At 44.3% G+C, this 23,513-nt stretch overlaps 1 protein-coding gene across 1 annotated transcript in view; it reads right to left on the minus strand.

The window, feature by feature from the left end:
• The window catches only part of LOC147881444 (chloroplast envelope quinone oxidoreductase homolog), a 41,472-nt gene extending 19,569 nt beyond the window's left edge, over positions 1–21,903 (minus strand). The window contains exons 1-3 of the mRNA XM_087369745.1: positions 21,591–21,903; positions 11,414–11,555; positions 10,871–10,962 (exon numbers count right to left, since the gene is read on the minus strand). Of these exons, the coding sequence (XP_087225871.1) occupies positions 10,871–10,962; positions 11,414–11,555; positions 21,591–21,743 (387 nt within the window). The 5' untranslated portion in view covers positions 21,744–21,903. The remainder of the gene's footprint in view (positions 1–10,870; positions 10,963–11,413; positions 11,556–21,590) is intronic.
• Positions 21,904–23,513: the final 1,610 nt, after the last annotated feature.

Consider the following 23,513-nt stretch of genomic DNA (forward strand, 5'->3'; position numbering starts at 1 on the left):
TGGATAACACACCTAGAAGCGTGTTTTTTTAAGATTGTGCATAACACTAGGGAAAAAACGGTGTATAATGCGTGATCGACCATGCAAAGCATATATGATGGGCATAAAACTTTTCATACACCTCAACCTATGTGTTATTGATTTCTTGCAATGTGGCATGCCAATCCGATAAGTACTTCAAATAGCATACCTAGGACTGCCTTTTTTTATGCTTGTGCATGACACTAAGGCAAAAATGGTGTTTAATGCTTGGTCGACAATGCAAATCATATCTGATGGCCACAATAATTTGCACGAGCCTCAACCTAGGTGGTATTGATGTGCATTTAAAGTGGCCTATCCCATAAGTACTTGTTCGGATAACACACCTAGGAGCGCGTTTTTTGACGACGGTACATAACACTAGGGAAAAACAGTATATAATGCGTGATCGACCATGCAAATCATATCGGATGGAAAAAATACTTTGCACATGACTCAACATAAGTGGTATTAAATTGCGTGCAAGCTAGCGCCCCCATGTGATAAGTACTTGTTTGAATAAGACACCTAGGACCGTGTTTTTTGATGGTTGTGCATGACACTAAGGTAAAAAAGGTGTTGTTAATAAATCATGATGTCTTGCTGCTAATGATGATGATGATGATAGTTATGATGATGCCGATGATGATGCTAAGATTGATATATATAGTCAAGATATGACTATGTTGTACTTAGGACTTAGTACTGCCATTTTGCATTTTTTTGCATTCTGCATTGGTGTGGATGCTCGTTTAGTAGCTCCACTACCACAACTCATTGTATCACGTTTTTCACACTCTCATAGACCCATCGGTCTTCCAAAGACTTTAATAAACTTTCTTTCTTTCTTTCTTTCTTTATCCTCCCAACCTCCCCCACCTCCCATCTCAACCTAGCGACACTTTCGAATTAAATAAATTAATAAACTTCCAATTTTCGAACTACAAATAAAAATATTGCTCACACACATAACCATATATCTCATTTGACAGAGAGAGAAAGAAGAGAGAAAGAAGAGACACCGACGCCCGACTGGGTGTGAATAAGGTTCAACCCCCAACTAGAAAGACCAGTTGTATTTTATATTCATGATGCTTAGTCCAATCGATAATTGCTACAAATCTTTGGACAAAACCTTCAGGACTCTTGACTCCTAGTCCTAGATCATATAATGATTTCATTCAAGAGATTAGACTCATATAGACAATACTTTCGAACTTTCCAAAAAGTAACCGTTGGCAGCCCCTGGTTGAATCCAAGTGAAGAGTGGCATGGTTGTAGCTTGAATCTTTCTCTTAAACCTTGAAATAGAGACACAACACAATTTTCACCCCGTTAGGATAAGCATGATCAAACGGAAACCCTAAAGATAGTGTTCAATCATTTATACACAAAACCCTGGCTATCTAAAGATCAAAGGAGAGAACTCAGGATTGAAATTTGAAAGCTTTCTAAGGTTCCCAAAAAGCAAAACGAAATCTATAAAAGGAGAGGTAGACGAGACAAGCTTACCCTTTCTGGTCGAGATTAAGTGCAGCAAAGTACGCCAAGAAAGTGGTCAATTAGGGCAATCAGATTTGCAGCAGTATGGGGACCAGCAAATGGCTGTTATGGGCTGACTTGGCGACTGATTCAGGGCAGGGATAGAAGTGCAGCAGGTAGGCGACCTTCTCAGCACAGATTTAGCGACTAATGGAGGTGAGATGATGGAGCAAGATTGGAGAGATGAAGGTTGATGTGTTGGCGGAGGCTGATGCACAGGCAGGGGCTGATTCGCTGGGCAACAAGCTGGAGGCTGGCAGAGGTTGATGCGCTCGACAAGGGAGGAGCAGGAGCTCAAGCTAGCAGTGAATCCTGGAAGAGGATTGGCACTTCATATAGGAGAGCTAGGCAAAAAGCTAGGACTAAAAATAGATGGGCTTTTCTAAAAATTAGATAAACTAGGCGCCTACGTAGCTTAGGAAGAAGAAGGAGAGCTAGGTGTCCAGGTAGCTTAAGGGAGAAGCAGAAAAGAGCATTTAAATAATTTAGTAAACATAGTTGCCAACCGAAATGGAAATGGAAGAAACGAAAACGGGAAAAACCGGGGAAACGGAGTTTCCGGCCCCTGCCGGAACGGAAACGAAAGAAACGGCAATATGGTACAATTTATGTACAAAATTTTATTTTATTTTAGATAATACAATTATCAATAGAGTGCAAATCGTACATATTACAATGATCTATACTTGAAGCATCATGCATGCTTCTATGATTCTAAATTCTTGAACGATGCTTCAACTATCAACATGTGTCATGAACTAAGGATGGAGAAGATGGAAAGCAAGATGGAGAGGATGGAGAGAGAAGGATGGAGGGATGGAGACTTGAGAGGATGGAGAGCAGGATGGATGGACAACAGCAACGCACACGACAGCAAGCGGCGACAATAAGAGCCAGGCGGCGAAATCATATCAAAAATGGCATTTGGGGATTTAGGGGACAAAGCCGGTTTTAGAAAACGGCATTTCTGGAAGAGACACAGTCTCCATTTCGCCGTACCCGTTTCTTGGCTTGAAACGGCCATTTCTGGCAACTATGTTAATAAACTTAACTTTATTCTAAACCACTTTACCCATACACAACATTAATTAATCTTAGGCCTAGGACCCTAACGAATTCCAAAACTTGATTGACTCATACTAGCCATACACAACTCCAAATTCCCTTAAATTGAAAGCATTCTTTAGATCTTGGAGAGCTCTACAATCTAGAACTCAAGGCTTGGTTTTGAACATCACTTCCATCTCACAAAAGCTATGCCATCTTGATTTGTCCTTATAAAACTAAGCATCACAACCCAACACACGAAGGCTCACCCCCAAGGCCATTGAAGGTGTTAGGAAAAGAATTATCGGGTATAAAAAACCCTTGTGGATTTGCGAAGCGTCCTTGGTCTCATACGGCATGCTGATAAATTAATATCGAGTGGAGGGTGATCTGGTGCATAGTAGCGTATGGAAGACGGCAACAATAAATCATGCTGAAAATGATAGATCAAACTGAAAGTGATAAAGTCACACCTGAAGGTGACTAGTCACACTGAAAGTGACAAGAGCTCTGATATCTGATAGAGTCACACTGGAGGTGACTAGTCACACTAAAGGTGATATAAGCTATACTGAAGATAGCATGCATGATGATCAACTATGAAAGAGTACTATGAACTGCAAACAAGTACAAGTACATGCACATGATAGCAGAACATGCCCAATCGAGATGTGGAGTCCTGCAACCAAATTAACATACAGTAATACACACGTGCTCACAAGCTGTGGTCAATCTGCAGTTGAGCGTAATTCCCTCTCCCTTGATGCCAAGAAGATGGGCCTTCACCCTATCAAGTATCCCACCTCTTTTCAATCTACACCACCTGCAAGCGCCTCCTTTCTTGGCGTCGTAGGAACCCAACAAATCAGCTTGACTCCGCCAAAAATCTGCTTGGATGAAGTCCGCTTCGGGATGAGACTTAGAGATATGGTTCCTTAAAGCTATGGAAGCTTGAAAGGGGGCTGAAACTAGAAAGAGGGCTGAAGGGCTGAAATAGGGTGCTGAAAGAGGATGGAATAGAGGGCTGAAGGAGGATTGAAAGAGGGCTGAAGGAGTGGAGTCTGAGCTATGAAGGAGGGCTGAAGGGGAGTGGATGATGATGGAGGGCTGTAGGAGAGAAAGGACTCCTAGGGAGTGAATGGGGCTCAAGGAGGGCTAGAAAAACCTCAGAAGTTCAAGAGTACGAGGCTGAAGGGGTGGAGGGAGTGCAAGTTTGCAAGTGGAGGCAAAATCAAATGTGCAAATAGTAAAAGAAGCTGCCGGTGCAAATCACAAAATAGGGGAGAGGGCTTGTTACGTGAAACGGGCTGTTTCGGCCTGCTAAAACGTGTCTTAGTTGTCCTAAAGCGTTTAAGGATGCCATTTCAGGGGCATGAAATGTTTCAGCCTTGAAATGGTGTTTCATGTCAGGGCCCTTCCAGAAACGGCGTTTCAAGGCAAGCTAGGCCCTGAAACGCGTTTCAGCGTAATTGTGCCATAAAGACTATTATCTCTGTGATGGGTAGTTCTGGAAACAGAACATGATCTATTTAACAAGATATTTGTGGCAAAGGTAACTGAAGAATGCCATAGTCCTATCTTTGCTGGTCGTCAAGGATTATCACCAACTCTTGGACAGCTTGAGAGGTATTTCTACTGGCCGCAAATGAGAAAGGATGTCTTTCAGCATGTAACTTCCTGTGTAATTTGTCAAAACATTAAGTACGATAGACAAAATCCCCAAGGACTACTTCAACCATTACCAGTACCTGAAGCACCATGGGAGCATATTGTCATGGATTTCATTACAGGTTTTCCCAAATCTCCTCAAGGACATGATATGATCTAGACTATGATTGATAGATTCATTAAGCAAGGTCAACTCATTCCTTGTAAGAATACTCTTAAGGCCACTGAGACAGCTACACTTTTCATCAAAATCATTTTGGTCGATAACCTGAACATCATACTCAATATAAAGGGTCCATATCACCTTACGAGATCCATTCAGCTCCAGGCGTCTCCTTACTTCTCTAGGCTCTTCCCTACACATGTATTGTGTTCGAAAGTACTCCCGACAGCTTCATTCAGCTCCAAGCAGCTCACTTCAGCTCCTTTGTCATCTCTAGCTTGCCCACACAGTCAGTGGACTGTTTTGCAGGTGGTTCCGGCCAAGGTGCGCTTTCAGTAAGTGTTTTGAGTTGTGTATTTCGCTTCGGGACTGTTTTTGCAGCCCATACTCTTGCACTCTCAGGTGCATTTGCAGATACTCTGCATTGTTGGGTGCATTTGCAGTTACTGTACAGTTGTGGATGCCTTTGAGCTCCATTGGATGCAGCTCTATTTGATAATTTAAGCACTACGTTGGAATATTCATCATCTTACCATCCAGAAACAGATGGGCAAAGTGAGGCAGCTAACAAAGTGATGTAGGAATATTGAGGTGTTCTGTCCATGATCATCCTCGGTTATGGGAAAAGTATCTATCCATTGTAGAATTGGCTTTTAATAATACAATCCATTCTTCTACAGGCAAAGCTCTCGCTGAGAGAATTTCTCGAAAACCCTTACCATTATCTTTGTTACGTACAAAAGATGAAGTGTATGTAGCAGATTCATTCATCGAAGACCAAACATCAGCCTATGATTATGTTCGTACACATATACTTCCAGCTCAAGAATGGTAGAGAAACTCCGCAAATCGGCAACGGAGGGCCGTTGACTTCAAGAAAGATGATTGGGTTCTTCATAGATTCAATAAAGCAAGGCTTACTAAAGTTCATAACAATGATGTCTCTTTCCATTTGCATCTTCCATCACATTGGAAGATCCATAATGCTTTCCATGTCAGTTTACTTAAGCATTATGAGGGACCCACACCATTTGCTCCGATCGATGAGCCTCAACCGGAGGTTGAAGATGAAGATGAAGTTATCATCTTGAGAAGATTCTTTATCACCGAGATAAGCGTACACAAGGCGGATGCTATGAATGCAAGTATCTTCTCAAATTTTTGAATTACCCCCCTACTGATGCAAAGTGGGTGGATCACCAGTATCTTGCTGATTATCCTCGTCTCATTTAGTTATATGAGGAAGCCTTGCAATTGAGTACCCCCGCCTAGTTGTTGTAAGTTATATGAGGAAGCCTTACAATTGAGTACCCCTGCCTAGTTGTAGTCAGTTATATGAGGAAGCCTTACAATTGAATATCCCCGCCTAGTTGTTGTCAGTTATATGAGGAAGCCTTACAATTGAGTACCCCGGGTATCAATGTCACCTGCCCAATCACTTTCACAAAAACAATATCCAGAGGTCGATCTCTGAGTATCAATGTCACCTGCCCAATCACTATCACAAAAACCTCCCAACTCAATGCCTTTGGTATAAGTGATGCCGTAGGTGCAGGTACCCTTCAAGTACCTTAGCACCCTCATACCTACGTCCCAATGAGCCTTCTTGGGTGTGGCGGAGAACTGACAGAGCAATCCAACTACGAAGGAAATATCTGTTCGGGTATTGGTAAGGTAAAGCAAACTCCCCACCGAGCGTCGATACAGTGATGAATCAACTGGCTGAGATGGATCACGCACACTCAACTTCAGACCAGTTTCCATGGGAGTCACTACAGCTTTGCAATTTTCCATCTCAAAGCGTTTGAGCAGTTCCCAACAATATTTTTCCTGTGAAATAAAGATATTGCTCTTTCCCTGCTTCACCTCAATCCCAAGAAAGTAGTGAAGTATGCGTAAGTCAGTCATCTCGAACTCCTCCATAAGAAGTCTCTTGACCTGAGCAATCTTCTTTGTATGATCCCCAGTAATGATGAGGTCATCCACATATAGAATCAATACCAGCCGCAAATCCCCCTCTGTGTCGAGATAAAGATTTGCCTCTGATGGACTCCATTGAAGCCTGATCTTCTGCAAGAAAAATTCTATCCGCCGGTACCTAGCTCTGGGGGCCTGTTTCAACCCGTATAAGGCCTTCTTCAGTTTGCAAACTTTTGATGGGGATCCTGGAATCTGAAATCCTAGTGGCTGTGCCACATATACCTCCTCCTCCAGGTTACCATTCAAAAATGCAAACTTGACGTCCCATCTGAAAAATAGGCCAACTGTGATGAGCAGCCAAAGCAATGACTATCTGAATAGTCACCATCCTAGCTGTGGGGGCGAAGGTCTCGTCAAAGTCAAGTCCTTCTGACTGTGCATAGCCTTTCACCACCAATCTTGCTTCGTACTTGTCCAAGCTCCCATCTGACTTGAACTTAAGCTTGTACACCCATTTAGTCCCAATGACCTTCCGCTTGGTTGGTTTGGGCACTAAATCCTAGGTGTCATTTATCAAAATGGCATCCATCTCTGCCTGCATGGCTTCTTGCCATTCTAGAATATCCTTCGCTTCCTGGAAGGAATGAGCCTCCGCAAGTTAAGCCACCAAAGCGAAGTTCACGGAGGGAGTCTTCATGTTTCGTTGAGACCGCCGCGCTCCGGAATTGCTCTCAGGAATGTCCGTGACCCAAGAGTCTACTAATGTCTTCAAATACCATTGAGGTAGCTTCTTCTAAGATGGAGGTGCTTTAGATGGAGTTGACTTGGGAGCTGGCTCTGGAATGGCATGCTCCTCCTCCTCCTCGGGATCTTCAATTGGGGCTCCACCTCTCGAATGGTGACTTTGGGTGAGGGTAACGCCAGAAGTTCTGGAACCTCTTCTGTAGGCTGTGGCTCGGTCTATTCAAAGATCACATCCCTACTGATAAGGATTTTCTTCTTGTCCGGGTCGAATAGGCAATAGGCCTTGGACTCTTCGTTGTATCCCACAAAGATACAGCTCCGACTATGGGGATCCAACTTTGTCCACTCATCTTTATGTACATCACAAATGCTTTAGAACCCAAAACCCTTAGATGAGATATGATGGACTTCTTACCATAATAAGCTTCGTATGCAGTCTTGTCATCAACAGCCTTGGTCTTGGTTCTGTTGAGCATGTGAAAGGCAGTGTTCACAGCTTCACCCCAGTAGGATTTCGAGAGATTCCTCCCTCGCAACATGGTCAACCCTGTCTCTGTGACGGTCCTATGCTTTCTCTCAACAACTCCATTTTGTTGAGATGTGCGAGCTGTAGTAAGTTGTATCTTAATCCCGTGCTTCTTGCAAAATCCATTGAACTCGGTACAAGTGAACTCTCCCCCTCTGTCGGTGCGGAAGGCTTTGATCACCTCCCCGATCTCCTTCTCTACCTGGGCCTTCTAGTCTTTGAATTTCTCGAAAGCTTGAGATTTCTTGGCCAGGCAGAATACCCACATCATGCGACTGAAATCATCCACTAATAAGAGAGAATACCGAGAACCTGCGAATGAATTTGTCGACATTGGGCCGCAGTTAGCGTGAACCAACTCGAGAGGCTGAGGCCTCCTGTGGGAACTTGTCCATGTGTTGCTTGCCTTCTACGCAAGCTTTGCAAACACGATCATTGCCAGCAATTGGTGGAAGTCCATCCACCATCTTTGTCTTTTGCATCTCGGAGAGAGTACCATAGTTGACGTGATTGAACAGCTCATGCCATAATTTGGATCTACCATGGTCCCCGTGCACTAACAAAGCGTTGAGCCGATATAGCCCATGCTCCTCGACACCTTGAGCCACCACCTATCTATTTGCCTTGGATGTGACAGTGACCTTGCCGTTGTCGAATAACACCGACATATTGTGCTTGTCCATCTGACTGACTGACAATAGGTTCTTGCACAAATTCAGTACATACAGTACACCGGAAATCAACTCCTCATTTCTTGCAATCGTGATGAATGGAATACTACCAACACCCTTCATAGGGCATGACTGGTTATCCCCAACAGTGACCTTGAAATCGAGATGTGTACCTTCCATGGTTTTGAACCACTCCTTGTTGGACATGTGCTTTGAAGCTCCACTGTCCACATACCAACCTTCCTCTCCTTCACTGACTGCATAAGCTGAGCAGTACTCAGTGATGATGAAGAGAGCGGTCGTGATGTTTGCTGATTCGGTCTTTGGCTCCTCCTTGGACTCCTCCTTCTTGAGGTCCACCTTCTTCTTGCGGAACTCTTTAGCAGAATGACCAAGCTTCTCACAATAGAAGCACTTCATCTGCCTCTTTCTCTCTGCATCCTCGGTCTTGCTTTTGTTCTTGGAGTCTTTGAACTTACCCTTGCCGGGCTTGTCCCTTGCCACGAGAGCCTTCTCGTCCGATTGAGTAAACAATTTTTCCCGAGCCTCTTCCTACAATAGAAAAGGCCCAAGCTCCTCGAAGGTGAGAGACTTGGTCCTCTGTCCTACAACGACCGTAGTCACGAAACTCTTAAAACTTCGAGGTAGCTTGTGTAAAATCAACAGTGCCAGTTGACTTGAATCTACCTTCTGACCAACTACCGCGAGCTGGTCCCTTACCACCTTGACTTTTGTCAGATGGTCATGAACATTGTCTACCTCAGTCATGTCTAGATTGTACAGTTGATGTTGGAGCATCAGAATTCGAGATGTATTGTCAGTTTCATACAAATCCTTCAGGATAGCCCACGCCTCTACAAACGTCTCAGCTATCTAGATGTGCGGAAGAACAGAGTCCGCCATGGTCCCAATGATTAATGCTAGGGAGTGGGCATCCCTCTCTTCCCAATTCTCAAGCTCTTCACCATCCACTAGAATGACAATCTTCCCCTTGCTGTCCAGCAAGTCTTCCGGTTTTGCCTCCACCCCCATCGTTAGCTTCCACAAGATGGCTCCGGATTTTCATCTTCTAGATCGGGTAGTTCGACCCATCTAGCTTCCCTAACTCTCCGAAGCTCGGGATTGTGAATGAGAGGAATCTGGAGGAGGAAGGAAGAGAAGGGGCTGAAGAGGCAACAGTAGAATCTTTGTCCTCCATCCTTCTTGTAATAAAGAACAGTAAACTGAATTTACAGCAGAGAACTTGACCACGCAGCAAACCTGAGTGTCGATTGGAGTCGCCTACTTGCTGAGGTACTCCGATCTAGAGCTATGAACCTAGCTCTGAAACCATGTTGAAAAAATAGAGGATAGAATCACTCACACCTCACTCCCGATCTAGCTCATATAACACTCAAAAAGACGGAAAGAGAGATAGGACAGAAACTCAGATACATTCCTCCACAAAAGTGGGCAGACAAAAGCTCAAAGATGAGCACAAAGGACAGCAAGGCTGCTGTCAGTATGAACTGAGTATTCTCCTCTCCCTGCACGCTTCCCCAGTGCAAGGCAGGTCAGTGCTGGTGATGAAGAATAGTGGGGGAATGAAGCCCCTTTTATAGGAGGGCGAGGAGCCCTGGTAGGTGACCAACCAGGCCAGTCTGCTGCAGCCGACTGGACCGACCTGGTCAGGGCCCTTTTTTGGGGCTGTAGGTGGGCCAACCAGACCTGGCTGGTCTGGCCTATAAGTAGGCCCACTCTAGAGGCCTTTTGCTGCTGCTGGCTGGTCCTGGACCTGCTCCACGTGCCTCCATACCCTGCTGGCGCAGTCTTCTATGCAGGCGCAGTCCTCCATACAGCTAGGTACCATTGCCCCTTACCCCCTACAGTCTCCTGCCCCCTTGTCCCCTCAAAACGGGGGCTCACAGGTGGGCAGTGACTTTTCTAACAAAACAATGGGACTAGGGTGAAGAGCCAGCATCTAAGAGCAAGGATATCCAAGGACAAGGCAGCAAATAACAAAAAGCAATCAGCGAGATAGAAGAAGAGCAGAGTATAGAGGCAGCGAAGCGAAGTTAACTATTGGCCAATAAGCAGCCACAGTTCCAGCAGAAAATAGATCTTGTGCTGCAGGAGGGTGAAAATAGATCTTGTGACTGAGGAGGGTGGAAACAAATTGAAATAAATGTGCAGGGATGGTGAGAGAGGGTCAAAGGCAGTGGAGGGTAGCAGGCCAAGGGCAGGGGAGGTCCTCCGGAAAAGCAGCAAGAGAGGCCACACTTCTGTCTAAAGCCTGCCAATATAGAGAAATCTTTTTAACTCTCATAGCACAGCAATGACAGCATTTGTTACACTTGAAGTTGTGTTTTGAATCTTTACTTGTATTTATTGTGATTACCCTAGCTGGTTCAAAATCCAAGAAGGCGAACTGGTAGAAGTTATGCTCTATTTGTAAAGCAAAATGCTTAGCTGATATAAGCAAGCTCTAAGATTTGACTCCATCATTACAATGTTAGTTGATTCTTATGGTTTCATTCCAAAATTGTACAGCAGCATGATGCGAAACAAGCCCCAGGAGTTAAAGCTTACCCCGATGAAAAGCCAGCTCACAACCTTGTCACCTATACTGAAGTCATTCACACCATGTCCGACCTTTACTACCTCTCCAGAAATATCAGAACCTGTATCAAGCAACAGACATAGACATTTTCCTGAGGTTTTGCAAAAAGTTTTCATAGATTTTATGATATCCAGTTGATTCAAGAATCAGTAAAAAAAGAGGGGTCTCGCTAAGATTTGGAGCGGTCATTATTGCGCTACAGCAGGACAGACTAACATAAACAAAATGAAGGTGTCTCTTTGTGCTAGGTATATTTCATCATTGTAGGCATAATTCCTTCCAACATACCTTGAGAATCCTTCTTGCGTTCGAATTGTTTTCTTCAGGACACAACCACTGGCATTTCTACATAATTCTGAGAATCATGCTTGCTACTTTATCAGCATCTAACTCCTCCCAGCATTTTCTATTCCTTTTTGGTGGATAAGTTGTCTACTATCAGGGTAATTGAATTGAAAAAGAACAACTCTCTAAGAATTTTGACCAAAAGGAAGAAAAGTCTTTTTCCATACCTGGTATAAAAGGAAATTTTCCTGGGAAAAGCGGTCTCAGCATCCCTTTCTGGATCTTCCAGTCTACTGGGTTTATGCTCGAAGCTTCGATCTTTATAAGCAATTCATTCTTCTTGGGTTTTGGAACAGCAACCTCGACATGCTTCAAGATGAGTTTCAGATTTAGTTAATTAGACTCCAAGACATGTTTGCCGAACAAAGAACTTTGCATCAGTAATTTAAGGATCAACCTGTTTGGTTGCATCTGTAATTGAAGCCAACCACAGATTTGGCGTTCTTTTACCAATGAGAACTCAAATTTCTACATTCAATACCTTTTACATACATTAGCCACTTATCTGTAAAAGCTGACTATGGGAAAGGTGTTAGAATTATAGATATAATTCAGCAGTGACCAATGTAATTTAATAAGCTAGTTAGGGGCACTTTTCCCTCTTTAAGAGGTTTTTCCCCCTAACCGCAATTAGTCCACTAACTATGGTTAGTGACTACTAAGGTTTTGTCACTAAGACAAAACCTTATCTCACTCCTTTAGTTGGATCACTCTCTTACTCTCATTCTATTGCAACTAAGCTTTCAGCTCACTCTCTCTCCCGTTTCTTGCTCTCACTGTTGCTCTCTCTCTTTCTCACATTTGGTATCAGAGCAGACTAAGCTCTTGGACCAGCTCCTCCTGCCCCCGAACTAGCTCCCATCTTCAGCTCCCAAGCTCTCGACGTCACGTAGCTCCAGCTCAAGCTTCGAGCTCCTATGCTCATCGTCCGTACATGTGTATGAATTCTGTACTATCAGCCTGCATCAGCCGTACTATCCCATACATCTGCGCAGTATCCGTACCATCTTGCATCAGTTCCGTACAGCCAGTCTAAGCTACTTCGCACGACCGTACATTTGCAGCGCCTGTTCCGTACAACTGCAACGCCGTACAGCAGGTCATCCGTACCTACTTCCGTACAGCTCCTGCATACAAGTCGTCCGTACCTGCTTCCGTACAGCTCCTGCGTACAAGTCGTTCGTACCTGCTTCCGTACAACTCCTATGTACAAGTTATCCGTACATTTTCGTACATCTGCGTACAGATCTTCCGTACAGCACGTGTGGTGCCGTACACCTGTAGTTAATTTCAAGCATCTTCCGTACACTTCCATACAAACTGCCGTACAGTTTGAAGGTGGGCTTGGAAATTCGCATTTATGCAATACTTTTGAGCAAGGTTCTACTTGCAAGGTTCATTGGCACGCGCATTCTTTACATATAGCCATTGTTTGGCTCAGCTTTGTGGGAGTACAGTTGGATTTTTTAGGCAAACATTGCAATAAATCTGCAAGTGTTGAAGAAGTTGGGGCTTTTGCAGGAGAATAGCTATTTGGGTGAAATTTGGCTCAATTTCAACTCGAAATTTGGGGCTTTTGCAAATCTAATCTGAAATTTGGGACTTTTAGTAAATTTGCCCCTTTTTGGTTGCAATTTCAAGCCACAAATTGGGGCTTTTGTGTTGGGAGATCAATTTTGGAGATTTCAGTTCACACTGCCTTTCTTGAAGTGTTTTGCAGCACTTTTGGCAGATTCCGGAGAGTTTTTGATGCTTGGACAGATTTCTGACAGTACAAGTGCAGAAATCTGAGTTGCAGTTACAGCCAGTGCTTGGCTGTGTTTTTTGGGAGCTGTGCATTTCATTCCCAGTAAGGGAATTCAGTTTTGTATCTGCTAAAATCTCTTTCTCAGATATGGCCCAGCAAAATCAGAATGATTTCCAGTTCGGTGGTCTTTCACAGGAAGACAAGTTGGATGGTACCAACTACTCCCTCTGGAGTTTTATGGTACGCAATATTCTGATTTCTCGTAATTTGTGGGATTATGTGAATGGGGATGAGATCCGACCAGCAGGTATGGCACCTAATACCCCTCCTCAGCAAGAAGGAGGAAGAGGTCGTGCACAGGGTGCAGCTGCAGGACAAGTTGTTGATGCAGCTATAGCCACTACTCCAGAGCAGAAGAGATGGGATTCACGGGATGCCTTAGCTTTGTCATGCATCTCTCTTTCAGTGAAAAGATTTATCATTCCGCATATCCGGTCGTGTAAGACCTCGAAGGCAACGTGGGATATCTTAGAAAGCATGTATGCAGCCCGGAATGATGCAAGGGTATCTTTCTTGAAAAGAGAGTTAAGTAATACACATATGGAAGAGGGTGACTCCATGTCAATCCACCTCACAAAGCTACAGGATCTCAGAGAGCAATTATTGAACATTGATGAGATTATTCCTGATTCAGAGATGATTACCACCACTCTGAATTCTCTTCCTGAGACTTATCTCAGCTTTCATACCTCGCTGAACTTATCATTGAGGGGGGGTGCAAATCCTCTCACTTTTCATGAGTTGATAGGACTTCTACTTCAGGAAGAGCAGACCAGGAAAGGCTTCACGTGCAGGTGAACAAGCTATGCTCTCAAAGTTCAAGTCAAAAGGAAAGGGACAGGCAAAGACATCAGTAAATCAGCCTTCCAGTGGGTCAGGACAGCCTTCACAAAAGGCTAAGAATGATGCAAGTAAGCCCAAGAAGAAGGGTTTTTGTCATTACTGCAAAAAGCCAAGTCATCACATTGCAGAATGCAAGAAAAGGCTTGCAAAAGAGAAGAAAAACAGCTCCAGTATGGCTGTTTCAGATTCAGCTCCTCATGCATCTGACAATGGGGATGCTGCAACCAACTTTGTTGGACAGGATTATGCCTTTTTATCTTGCATTTCAGATTCTAGGCTGGCTGCTCCAGATGCTCGGGATAGTACAGCCACTTGTAATGATGATACATATGCCTTTTTGACTTGCAGTTATGATCCTTCCACGGATGCATCAGCTTTCAGTGTCAATGAAACACTGAATACATGGTATTTTGACAGCGGTGCCTCCAAGCATATCACTTCTAGGAAGTGTCTCTTCACTTCTAGGAAGTGTCTCTTCACTTCCTTGCATCCACCTCCCGTTGGTAAGAAAGTCACTTGTGCCAACAACTCGTCATATTCACTTCGTGGTACAGGAGAAGTTGAGCTTACCGCCATTGATGGCTCAGTTTTCAGACTTTCAGATGTCTTGTATGTGCCCAGCTGGTATCACCAAGAATCTCCTTTCAGTGTCCACTCTTAACAGGGCTGGATTTCAGGTCATCTTTGAGGATGAAAAATGTGCTGTCCGAGACAGAGAAAATGATTATGCCTTGAAATTATCTGGTACTCTGCTGCGTGGGCTTTTTCAGCTTGATCTTTTTGAGAAAAGAGCAGCCCATGCTCTTGCAGTTTCTACTCGTACTGCTCCCATGCAGAATGCAGAATTATGGCATGCCAGATATGGCCACATGCATTACAACAGCTTGATGACACTTCAGAAGCACTCTATGGTTGATGCATTGCCACCTCTTGAGATACCTCCTCCACATGCCTGTGAAGGGTGCATTTTAGGCAAGATGCACAGATTCCCCTTCAAGAAGGATGGTTCAGTTAAAGCTGTCCGAAAATTACAGCTTATACACAGTGATGTCTGTGGTCCCATGAGGACTCCATCATTGGGTGGTCATCTCTACTTTGTTACTTTTATTGATGATTACTCCAATTTCACTTGGGTCTTTGGGCTGAAGCACAAATCAGAAGTGTTCATGGTGTTTAAACACTTTTCAGCCATGGTTGAAAATGAATCTGGACTCAAGATACACACATTGCGCACAGATAGAGGTGGGGAATACTTGTCTGCAGATTTTGATGCTTTTCTGAAAGGCAAGGGTATTGTGCATCAGCTCACAGTGAGGCTGACCCCTCAGCCTAATGGCAAAGCTGAGAGGAAAAATAGAACTCTTATGGAGATGGACAGATGTATGCTGAAAAGCAAACACATGCCTCACAAATTCTGGCTTGAAGGTCTAATGTGTGCCAACTATATCTTAAATCGGTCTCCCACTAAGGCTTTGAAAACAAAAACTCCCTATGAAGTCTGGAATGGGAGAAAGCCTTCAGTGGATCATTTCCGTGTCTTTGGATGCCTTGTATATGCTCATGTGCCAGTTGAATTTCAGCATAAGTTGTCAGATAAGGCAATTAAGTGCATATTTGTTGGGTACAGTGCAGAAAGCAAGGGGTACCGTCTCTACAATCGTGCTACATGCAAGATCATTGTCAGTAGAGATGTGATATTTGCAGAAAATTCAGCTCACACTCAGGCTGAATTTCATATGCCTTCTTCTTCAGAGGATGTTTTTGAGGGGTTACTACCCATTGCCTTGGGTTCCCCTGCTAATATTTCTAATGCAAATCAGAATTTACAGCCACCTCCCAATGCTCGAGTTCAGCCACAGGATGTCTTGCCACCTCCACAGGCAGTGGAACAGGTGGTTCAGCAAGAAATTACAAACATACATGCAGCAAAAACAGTCCCAAATTGGCTGTTACAGACTCTCAGGGAGAGTAAGATTGATGCTCCATTACCTAGCAAGACTTGTAGTGCAGTAAGGCACATGGAAGGTGCTAATTCAGTGGAATCAGCATATGCAGGTACTCTTCTCGATGAGGAGGAGCCTGCAACATTCGAAGAAGCAAAGGACAATGTGCATTGGATGAATGCCATGCACGATGAATTGCAGTCCATTCAGAAAAATCAGACTTGGGATGTCGTAGAATTGCCACCAGGTAAACATGCCATTGGTACACGATGGGTTTTCAAGGTGAAACAGGAGCCAGATGGCTCCATTGACTGATACAAGGCAAGGCTGGTTGCCAAAGGCTATGCTCAGAAAAAGGGCATAGATTATGAGAAGACTTTTGCTCCTACATCTCGGATGACCACCATCCGATCTGTTATTGCAATGGCTGCACATTTTGAGTGGAATGTTCATCAGTTGGACATTAAAACAGCCTTCCTAAATGGAGACTTGTTGGAAGAGGTTTATGTCAAATAACCTCCAGGCTTTGAAATTTCAAAAAATGCACTTCAGGTATGCAAGCTAAATAAAGCTTTGTATGGGCTGAAACAGGCCCCTCGTGCATGGTATGCCAAGATTCATGCCTTATTGACCAGCAAGGGGCTGCACAATAGTCCTACTGAGAGCACCCTCTACATCAAGAAGGATGGGGGGGAAATTTTAGTCATGATTCTTAATGTCAATGACTTACTACTCACAGGGTCCAATGAAGATAATATTGCAGATTTCAAAGCTGATTTGCAGACCAACTTTGACATGTCAGATTTGGGGCTGCTTCGCTTTTATTTGGGGATCCAATTCTCTCAAGAGAGACGTGGCGCTGTTATGTCTCAATCCAAGTATGTGCAGAAACTCTTGGACAGATTTAACATGCATGATTGTAAGCCCATAGCCACTCCCATGGAGCCGGGGCTGAAACTCACAATGCATGATGCAGGAGAATCAGTTGATGCCACATTTTACAGTCAGGCTGTTGGATGCCTCATTTATCTCTGCAACACTAGACCTGATATTCAGTTTGCAGTATCTCAGGTGAACAGGTATATGCACAGCCCAAAAACTATGCATTGGCAAGCAGTTAAGCGCATCTTCCGTTATTTGGAAGGCACGAAGTCTTTTGGCTTGTTATTTCCCAGGGGGGGTGACTTGCAGATGCATGCCTACAGTGATTCAGATTGGGCTCGTGATTATGACACTAGGCAGTCCACTAGTGGCAATTGTTTCTTTTTGGATAAAGCTTGCATTTCCTGGCTGAGCAAGAAACAATCTACAGTGGCTACCTCATCATGTGAAGCTGAGTATAGGGCAGCTTTCACAGCAACAATTGAATGTGTCTGGCTGCGTCGTCTATTTGCTGATCTTCATCTGTCATTGGAGGGTCCTTCTCCAATTCTCACTGATAGTCAGAGTGCCATTGCAGTGGCAAAGAATCCAGTGTTTCATGCTCGCACGAAGCACATTGAGGTTCACTATCACTACGTCAGAGAGAAGTTGCATGCAGGAGAGATCAGTATGATCTTTGTGTCCACACATGACAATGTTGCAGATATTTTCACCAAAGCACTTCCACGTGAAAAGTTTGAGGCATTTCGCAGTGCCCTGAACTTATATCCATTTGGTGATTAATCATCCTTGTACATGACATTGGCACTACAGGGGGGTGTTAGAATTATAGATATAATTCAGCAGTGACCAATGTAATTTAATAAGCTAGTTAGGGGCACTTTTCCCTCTTTAAGAGGTTTTTCCCCCTAACCGCAATTAGTCCACTAACTATGGTTAGTGACTACTAAGGTTTTGTCACTAGGACAAAACCTTATCTCACTCCTTTAGTTGGATCACTCTCTTACTCTCATTCTATTGCAACTAAGCTTTCAGCTCACTCTCTCTCCCGTTTCTTGCTCTCACTGTTGCTCTCTCTCTTTCTCACAAAAGGATACACAAACAGTCTGTAAGGATCAGCAGATTCATTTGTCTAGATTCATTGAGATACTACAACGTAGCAAGCACTCTGTTTTATTAAAGCAATCAGCCTGCTAATTTTATCGTTTCCAAAGAGATATTCCCCTTTCAGTGAAGGGTTATGGCCATAAAGGATAATCTGCTAGAAATCAACCAACAGAGGGTGCGCACAGCGGAAGACTGATAGAATAGCCCAGGAGCTCACATCGTGTGGTGTGGGGTGCGGAATCACAAACTTCTTAACTTAATGTGCATCACATAGATGTGCAGACTCATCAATAGACAAAGAACCACCCAGATATGGAAACCACCAAAATAATATATTTCCGTCCAAAGCTATGGACACAATACAAAAGAGATAGATCCAGAGTCCCACCAATGGTGTGGTCCTCTGATCTTACCACAAGGTCCTTCTCCTATCTGCTGGCTATCTCTACACTCGAGCCCGCGTGCTCCACCTCGAGCATCTGTAGTCTTTCTGTTTAGAATGATCTCCTCAACCTTGCTGCCGTGTGTGTGAGCCTAGGTAGGCAGCCCTCTGTGAGCTACGTCTGCAGCTCCTCAGCCCAGTTCACTTCCTGGTCATAGGCCCCAGCTGGTGCTGCTCTGTTGCTCCTTCCTGCTCCCTGAAGTGCTGCTCCAGAAGATATGGAATGAGGGCCTGGAGGCCCTCCTTTTATAGCCCCCAAGGGCTGCTGACAAAAACTGACAAGCCTTGCTGATTCTGGCCGGCCAGTCAGTGGCTGGTCCAGCCCTTTAAGGGCTCTCAAACCGAGGCCCTTTGGCCCACTCTTCTAGGGCCTTGGCCCTCCAATCAAGGCAAGGGCCCAGCCCTATATAAGGCATGTCCCTGCCTACTAGCAGCCCCCTTTGCTGCTCCACCAGGCCTCCATGTGGCCGACCTGATCTGCTGGTCTGCCCCGCCCTTCTGTGCCATCTGCTCTGCCAGACAGCCGCCATGCAGGTGCATCCAGCCTGCCCATGCCACCACGTGTGCACCTCTTTTGCAGGCCCATGGATCTTGCTTTGACAGATGTGCCTTTTTGCCTGCCATGCTGTTCCTCTGTCAGCCTTCTGTGTGCTGCCCACATGGCAGCCTGTTTGCTGCCCATGTGGCAGCCCCTTTGGCTGTCCTGACCTTGTGAGGTGCTGCCCATGCGGCAGCCCCCTCTCTCCTTTTCTCTTGGGCACATGCCCTAGGTCTCCCTCCCCCACGCTCTCCTCATATGGGGGCTTACAGATGGAGAGGTGACCTTTCCAACATAATCATTGTGCCACATCAGCCCGAACTTGCTAGAGTTCTACTAATTACAGTTGATGAGACAAACTCCTCCATTAGCAAGTTTTGTTTCTTGTTTGTATGTCACATACCTATCTATTTACAGGTTGCCAGTAGCTAACCTTAGGGTGGCATTTGTCTTCTCCAACTTTGGTCATTGAAAGCTCACTCATTGGGACTCTCTCTTAGGGCATATTACTAGAACAATTAAGGGTTGTCACTTTGTCTCTGCCTTATTTTCCGACTGGAAACATATACTATCTCATCTTAAATGGAACGGCAGGGATATTCGTGCTGGCAACTCCTTGTGGGCTAGATGTCTTCATTGGTCTAAGGTGTTTACGCAGACTTTGGCATTGCAAGAACCCTGCAGATCATATTTTCTTTGGTCTAGAGTTATTTCTCTTGTGAATGATGTGCTTGATGATGCAGGCATGGTTTTATCCTTTCCATTGGCAACCAGGAAATTTGATTTGGGACAACATTATAGACTGCTTTGGCATTTATTGCAACAAATGCTTTATGATTTCCAGCCTCTACCTTGTCTTGAGATTACGGATCGTCTCAAAGACTGGGTACTACACTCAGATGACCCTGCTTATTGATCGTTGCCTTTGGCACTTTATAAGGTTTTGCAGCCTTCTACATAGGTGTCAACCCATGCAAATCGGGTTTGGTCTATGACACGTTCTTGTTGGTGGAGGAAACGGTTGAGGCAAATTTGGGATTGCAAACTTCCACTTCGTTTGCAGGTTTTCTTTTGGAGAGTTCTCCTTGGGGTTCTTTTGTGTGGAAAGCTATTGGCCTGCCATCACATTGCTCAAGCTATTTGTCACTTATGTTGGCATTGCCCGGATCCTCGTGATTTCCTCTTTATGCTTCAACAATGACTTACAGCTCGTTTTCCTACAGCTACTTTTGGCAAGCTATTCTAGATCTTTGGTGTTCATCCTGTCAGGCAGAGATTTGATCTTTTCTTTCATTGAGTCCATTTTTGGGCACTATGGACTCTATGGAAGGACCGTAATCATAGAGTCTTTGGTGACCCTGACCTGTGTAAGTATCATTTCTTGTGTGCTTCTCTACGACAATCATTCTTTGACTGCCTGCATGCACGGGATCTGGATTATCCTGATTTTTTGTCCTATAATGAGATCTTTTGATGTTGTAACTTCCTGTCCCCTCTTTTTGCGAGGACAGTTTCATAGTTTCTTGTAATATAATACATATGGATTTCACACAAAAATCAAAAAATGTGTGTGTGGTGGTGTGTATGGAGAGAGAGCTAAGGAGCTTTGCCTGTTGCCCCTGCCCGGTCTAGGGCCTGTCTTGTTAGAAATTACCCTACAGAGGGTATGCACGGCGGAAGACTTATAGTATTGCCTAGGAGCTCACACAGTGTGGTGTGGGGTGTGGAATCACAAACTTCTTAAACTTATGTGCATAGATGTGCAAGCCAGTAAATAGAAAATGCTCAGAGACAAATATAGAAGCAACACCTTAGATTTCAGTCCATCCTCAAAGTAGGACAGGATACAATACCAAAAGGTTCTCCTACTAGATGTCAAGCACTTCTAGATCTCTGTGCCCGTGTGCTCCACCTCAAGCATATGTAGACTCTCTGTCTAGAGTGTTCTCCTCAACCTTGCTGCCCTGAATGTCAGCCTAGGAGGTTGCAATTGTGCAAAACATTTTACAATAGGGAGCAAAAACTTGAGGAGTCCCTAGGTCCTAACAGACGGCCTGTCTTGATTAGAGATATGTTATTGGAGATGGTGAAAAAGGCTTGTAAGATGCTTGAACTTTTGCTAGAGTTAAGCCATGTGCCTCTAGATCCCTTTCCTAGCATGAGGTTTTGGATGCCCTTTTGATGTTGCCTTAAAGGCCGCCAACATACCCCCTAGACCAGCTTGTGACGAGGAGTGTCATTGAATGCGGCCGTATGTGGCATCCGGCACCACACCGATGCACGCTTTCCTAATAAGAGACGTCCTCTCCACACATAGAGCCTCCCAGGATATTCGGGCATTGAATGTGGGGGGTTTTCAGGCAGCAGTCTATACCTTCAGCTGACAGCACCGACACGCAGATTTGCTTCATTTGATCGTCTTTCCAGGATTTAGCCACATAGGCCATTGATTCATCGTTGGAAGCAAGAAAATTCTTATGGTTCAATCAGATGGCATGAATCTCTAAATAACTCAGGCTGATGTACAAATTTCAAGCCCACCGAATAACACAAAGGAATTGCATAACGGGATCGAACAATTGCAACACAATTGCAGAAGACGTCGGCTAAACCAAAGGAACATGAACTAGCTCTGCTAGCCACGAGGCTGCTGAAATAGTCTCCATAACAGCACGATGGACGAGGAACTGCGCTGTTGCGAAATTCATATTGAATCGTCATCGTCAACTTCTAAGGGATACGTCACGGGTGCTCAAAAGGGGATGGCGAGAAGGGAGCTAACCTTAAGCCCATCAGCACCCCCACCAAAACGATCGTATTGAACAGCTCGCATGGTGTCGGTCATGGCAGAAGATTGAGCGGGAGAAAGCTTGGAAGAGGGAATGCATTTGTTTTGGTGCTTTGCTTGCAACTTGAATTGTGACGATGTTGGCATCGACAGTTCCGCTAGTTGGCCAACGCTCAACTTTGCATGTCCTCAAGCTCTTTGGAAAAAAAAACCAGGTGGGATCCCACTATGGCCCTGGCTCTTTGGAGTGACATTATAAGTGTAGAGTAGCTCCATAAATATTTAAAACCATTTGTAAAAGGGCAACCATTGGTGTAAATTGGAAGGAAAGGAAAAGGTGAAGATGAAGGAATATGGGGAAACGTCCATGAGAGAAAAGAGGTGAAAGAGGTGTGTGGTGGATGGACTATTAAATAAAAGTGGGAACGTTCCTACTTTGGCAAAAGTAATATAAAGGTGGTGTCATACAAGAGACAAAGAGAGCCTCTGTCTTTAAAGAGAAATACCTAGCAAAAGACAAAACCATTAGAATCTCCACAACAAAAGACAAGAACCGGACCTCCACAAGCAAACTAAAGGCTCTTAAACTACTACTAACGCATACTTAAAGCTCATACAAACCACAATTTGCATGGTCAAATTGACAAAGGACTTAGCCAGGCCATTGCTTATACTGGGAAGGCTATTGAATGGGCAACTGCTGGCTTTGGTGATGGAGCATCCCCCGTGTCCAAAGAAGCTGACAAGCCAAGAGCTTCATCGATGGCCACCGAGAGACACACAGTTGCACTACAAAGACAAGGCAAGATAGAAGATTTGGATGCACGACAAGAGCTTCACCGGATCTCCTAGTCTGGCATTCCAATGCTCGACCGACACAAGCAAAATCAGGGATGCTGAGCCAACATTGCAATGCCAGCACTTACTCCCGTTCAGCATTGGAAAGCAACATGGGACACTTGCCCTTTCCTGCTAGTAGCGTTGTGCCAACGCTCCTGACTAGCATAGGGAGCTGCTCTTAGCCATCTAGTTTCCTCTTAAATGGCAAATTTGAATGCAACCAAACCTTCAAATTTGAAATTCTAGGTGAAAATTGACTAGCAATATAATGAAAGAGTTTAACATTCTAACCGGTTGATTTCCTATTGACTTGCAATCCAACCATCCAACTTGAAATTTTAATCGACTGGATGCTAAGCTAAGGTGCTCTTTTCTTGTACCTTTGCAAAAAAAAGGCTCCTATGGAATAACCTAAATTAAAAGTTAAATAAAATCTTTAGAATAGGCATCTTAGCACCATGTTATTTTCTCCTCTCATGAAGCCATGTGGCTCCCTTTAGGACCTTGATCTTTATGATTAACTAGTTGCTCGGTTGCCATCGCTTAATGCTTTTTTCTTTTTCTTTATGTTCTACCATTATGCTACTTGCGTGCTCAACAACAAGTTGCATGTGTACCCCACAAACAAGGGCTTCGTACTTCTTGGTAATGGCAAGATCTCATTTTAACCCTTTTGAGGATTTCATATCATGGCCCCAAATGCAACGACATCTACTAGCTATGTAGTTTCAGACTCACAACAGCCACTAATTAACAATGCAAAACCAGCACATATCAATGAATGCTTGAGATAGGCTTGAAAGAGCAATTCCAATAGAGAAAGAAAAAGGGAAGAGAGAGAGAGAGAGAGAGAGAGAGAGAGAGAGAGAGAGAAGCCAAGAGGACACAAAACAAAGCTTGAGTCCAAAAATGTTGGCTCCACAAATAGAAAGAGACAACAATCAACAAAGAGTAAGGGGGAGCATCAAGGTAGTAGAGACAAACAGAGCAATAGGTGAGAGCATCAACTTCAACAACGAACTCCTTTTATTTTGAGGACACAACTTGAAGCCCAAAAAGATAGACATTATTAGTACA

This window comes from Dipteris shenzhenensis, chromosome 31 (genome assembly GCF_047967505.1).
Source record: "Dipteris shenzhenensis isolate YYH24624 ecotype China chromosome 31, Dip_SZ_1.0, whole genome shotgun sequence".
NCBI lineage: Eukaryota > Viridiplantae > Streptophyta > Polypodiopsida > Gleicheniales > Dipteridaceae > Dipteris > Dipteris shenzhenensis.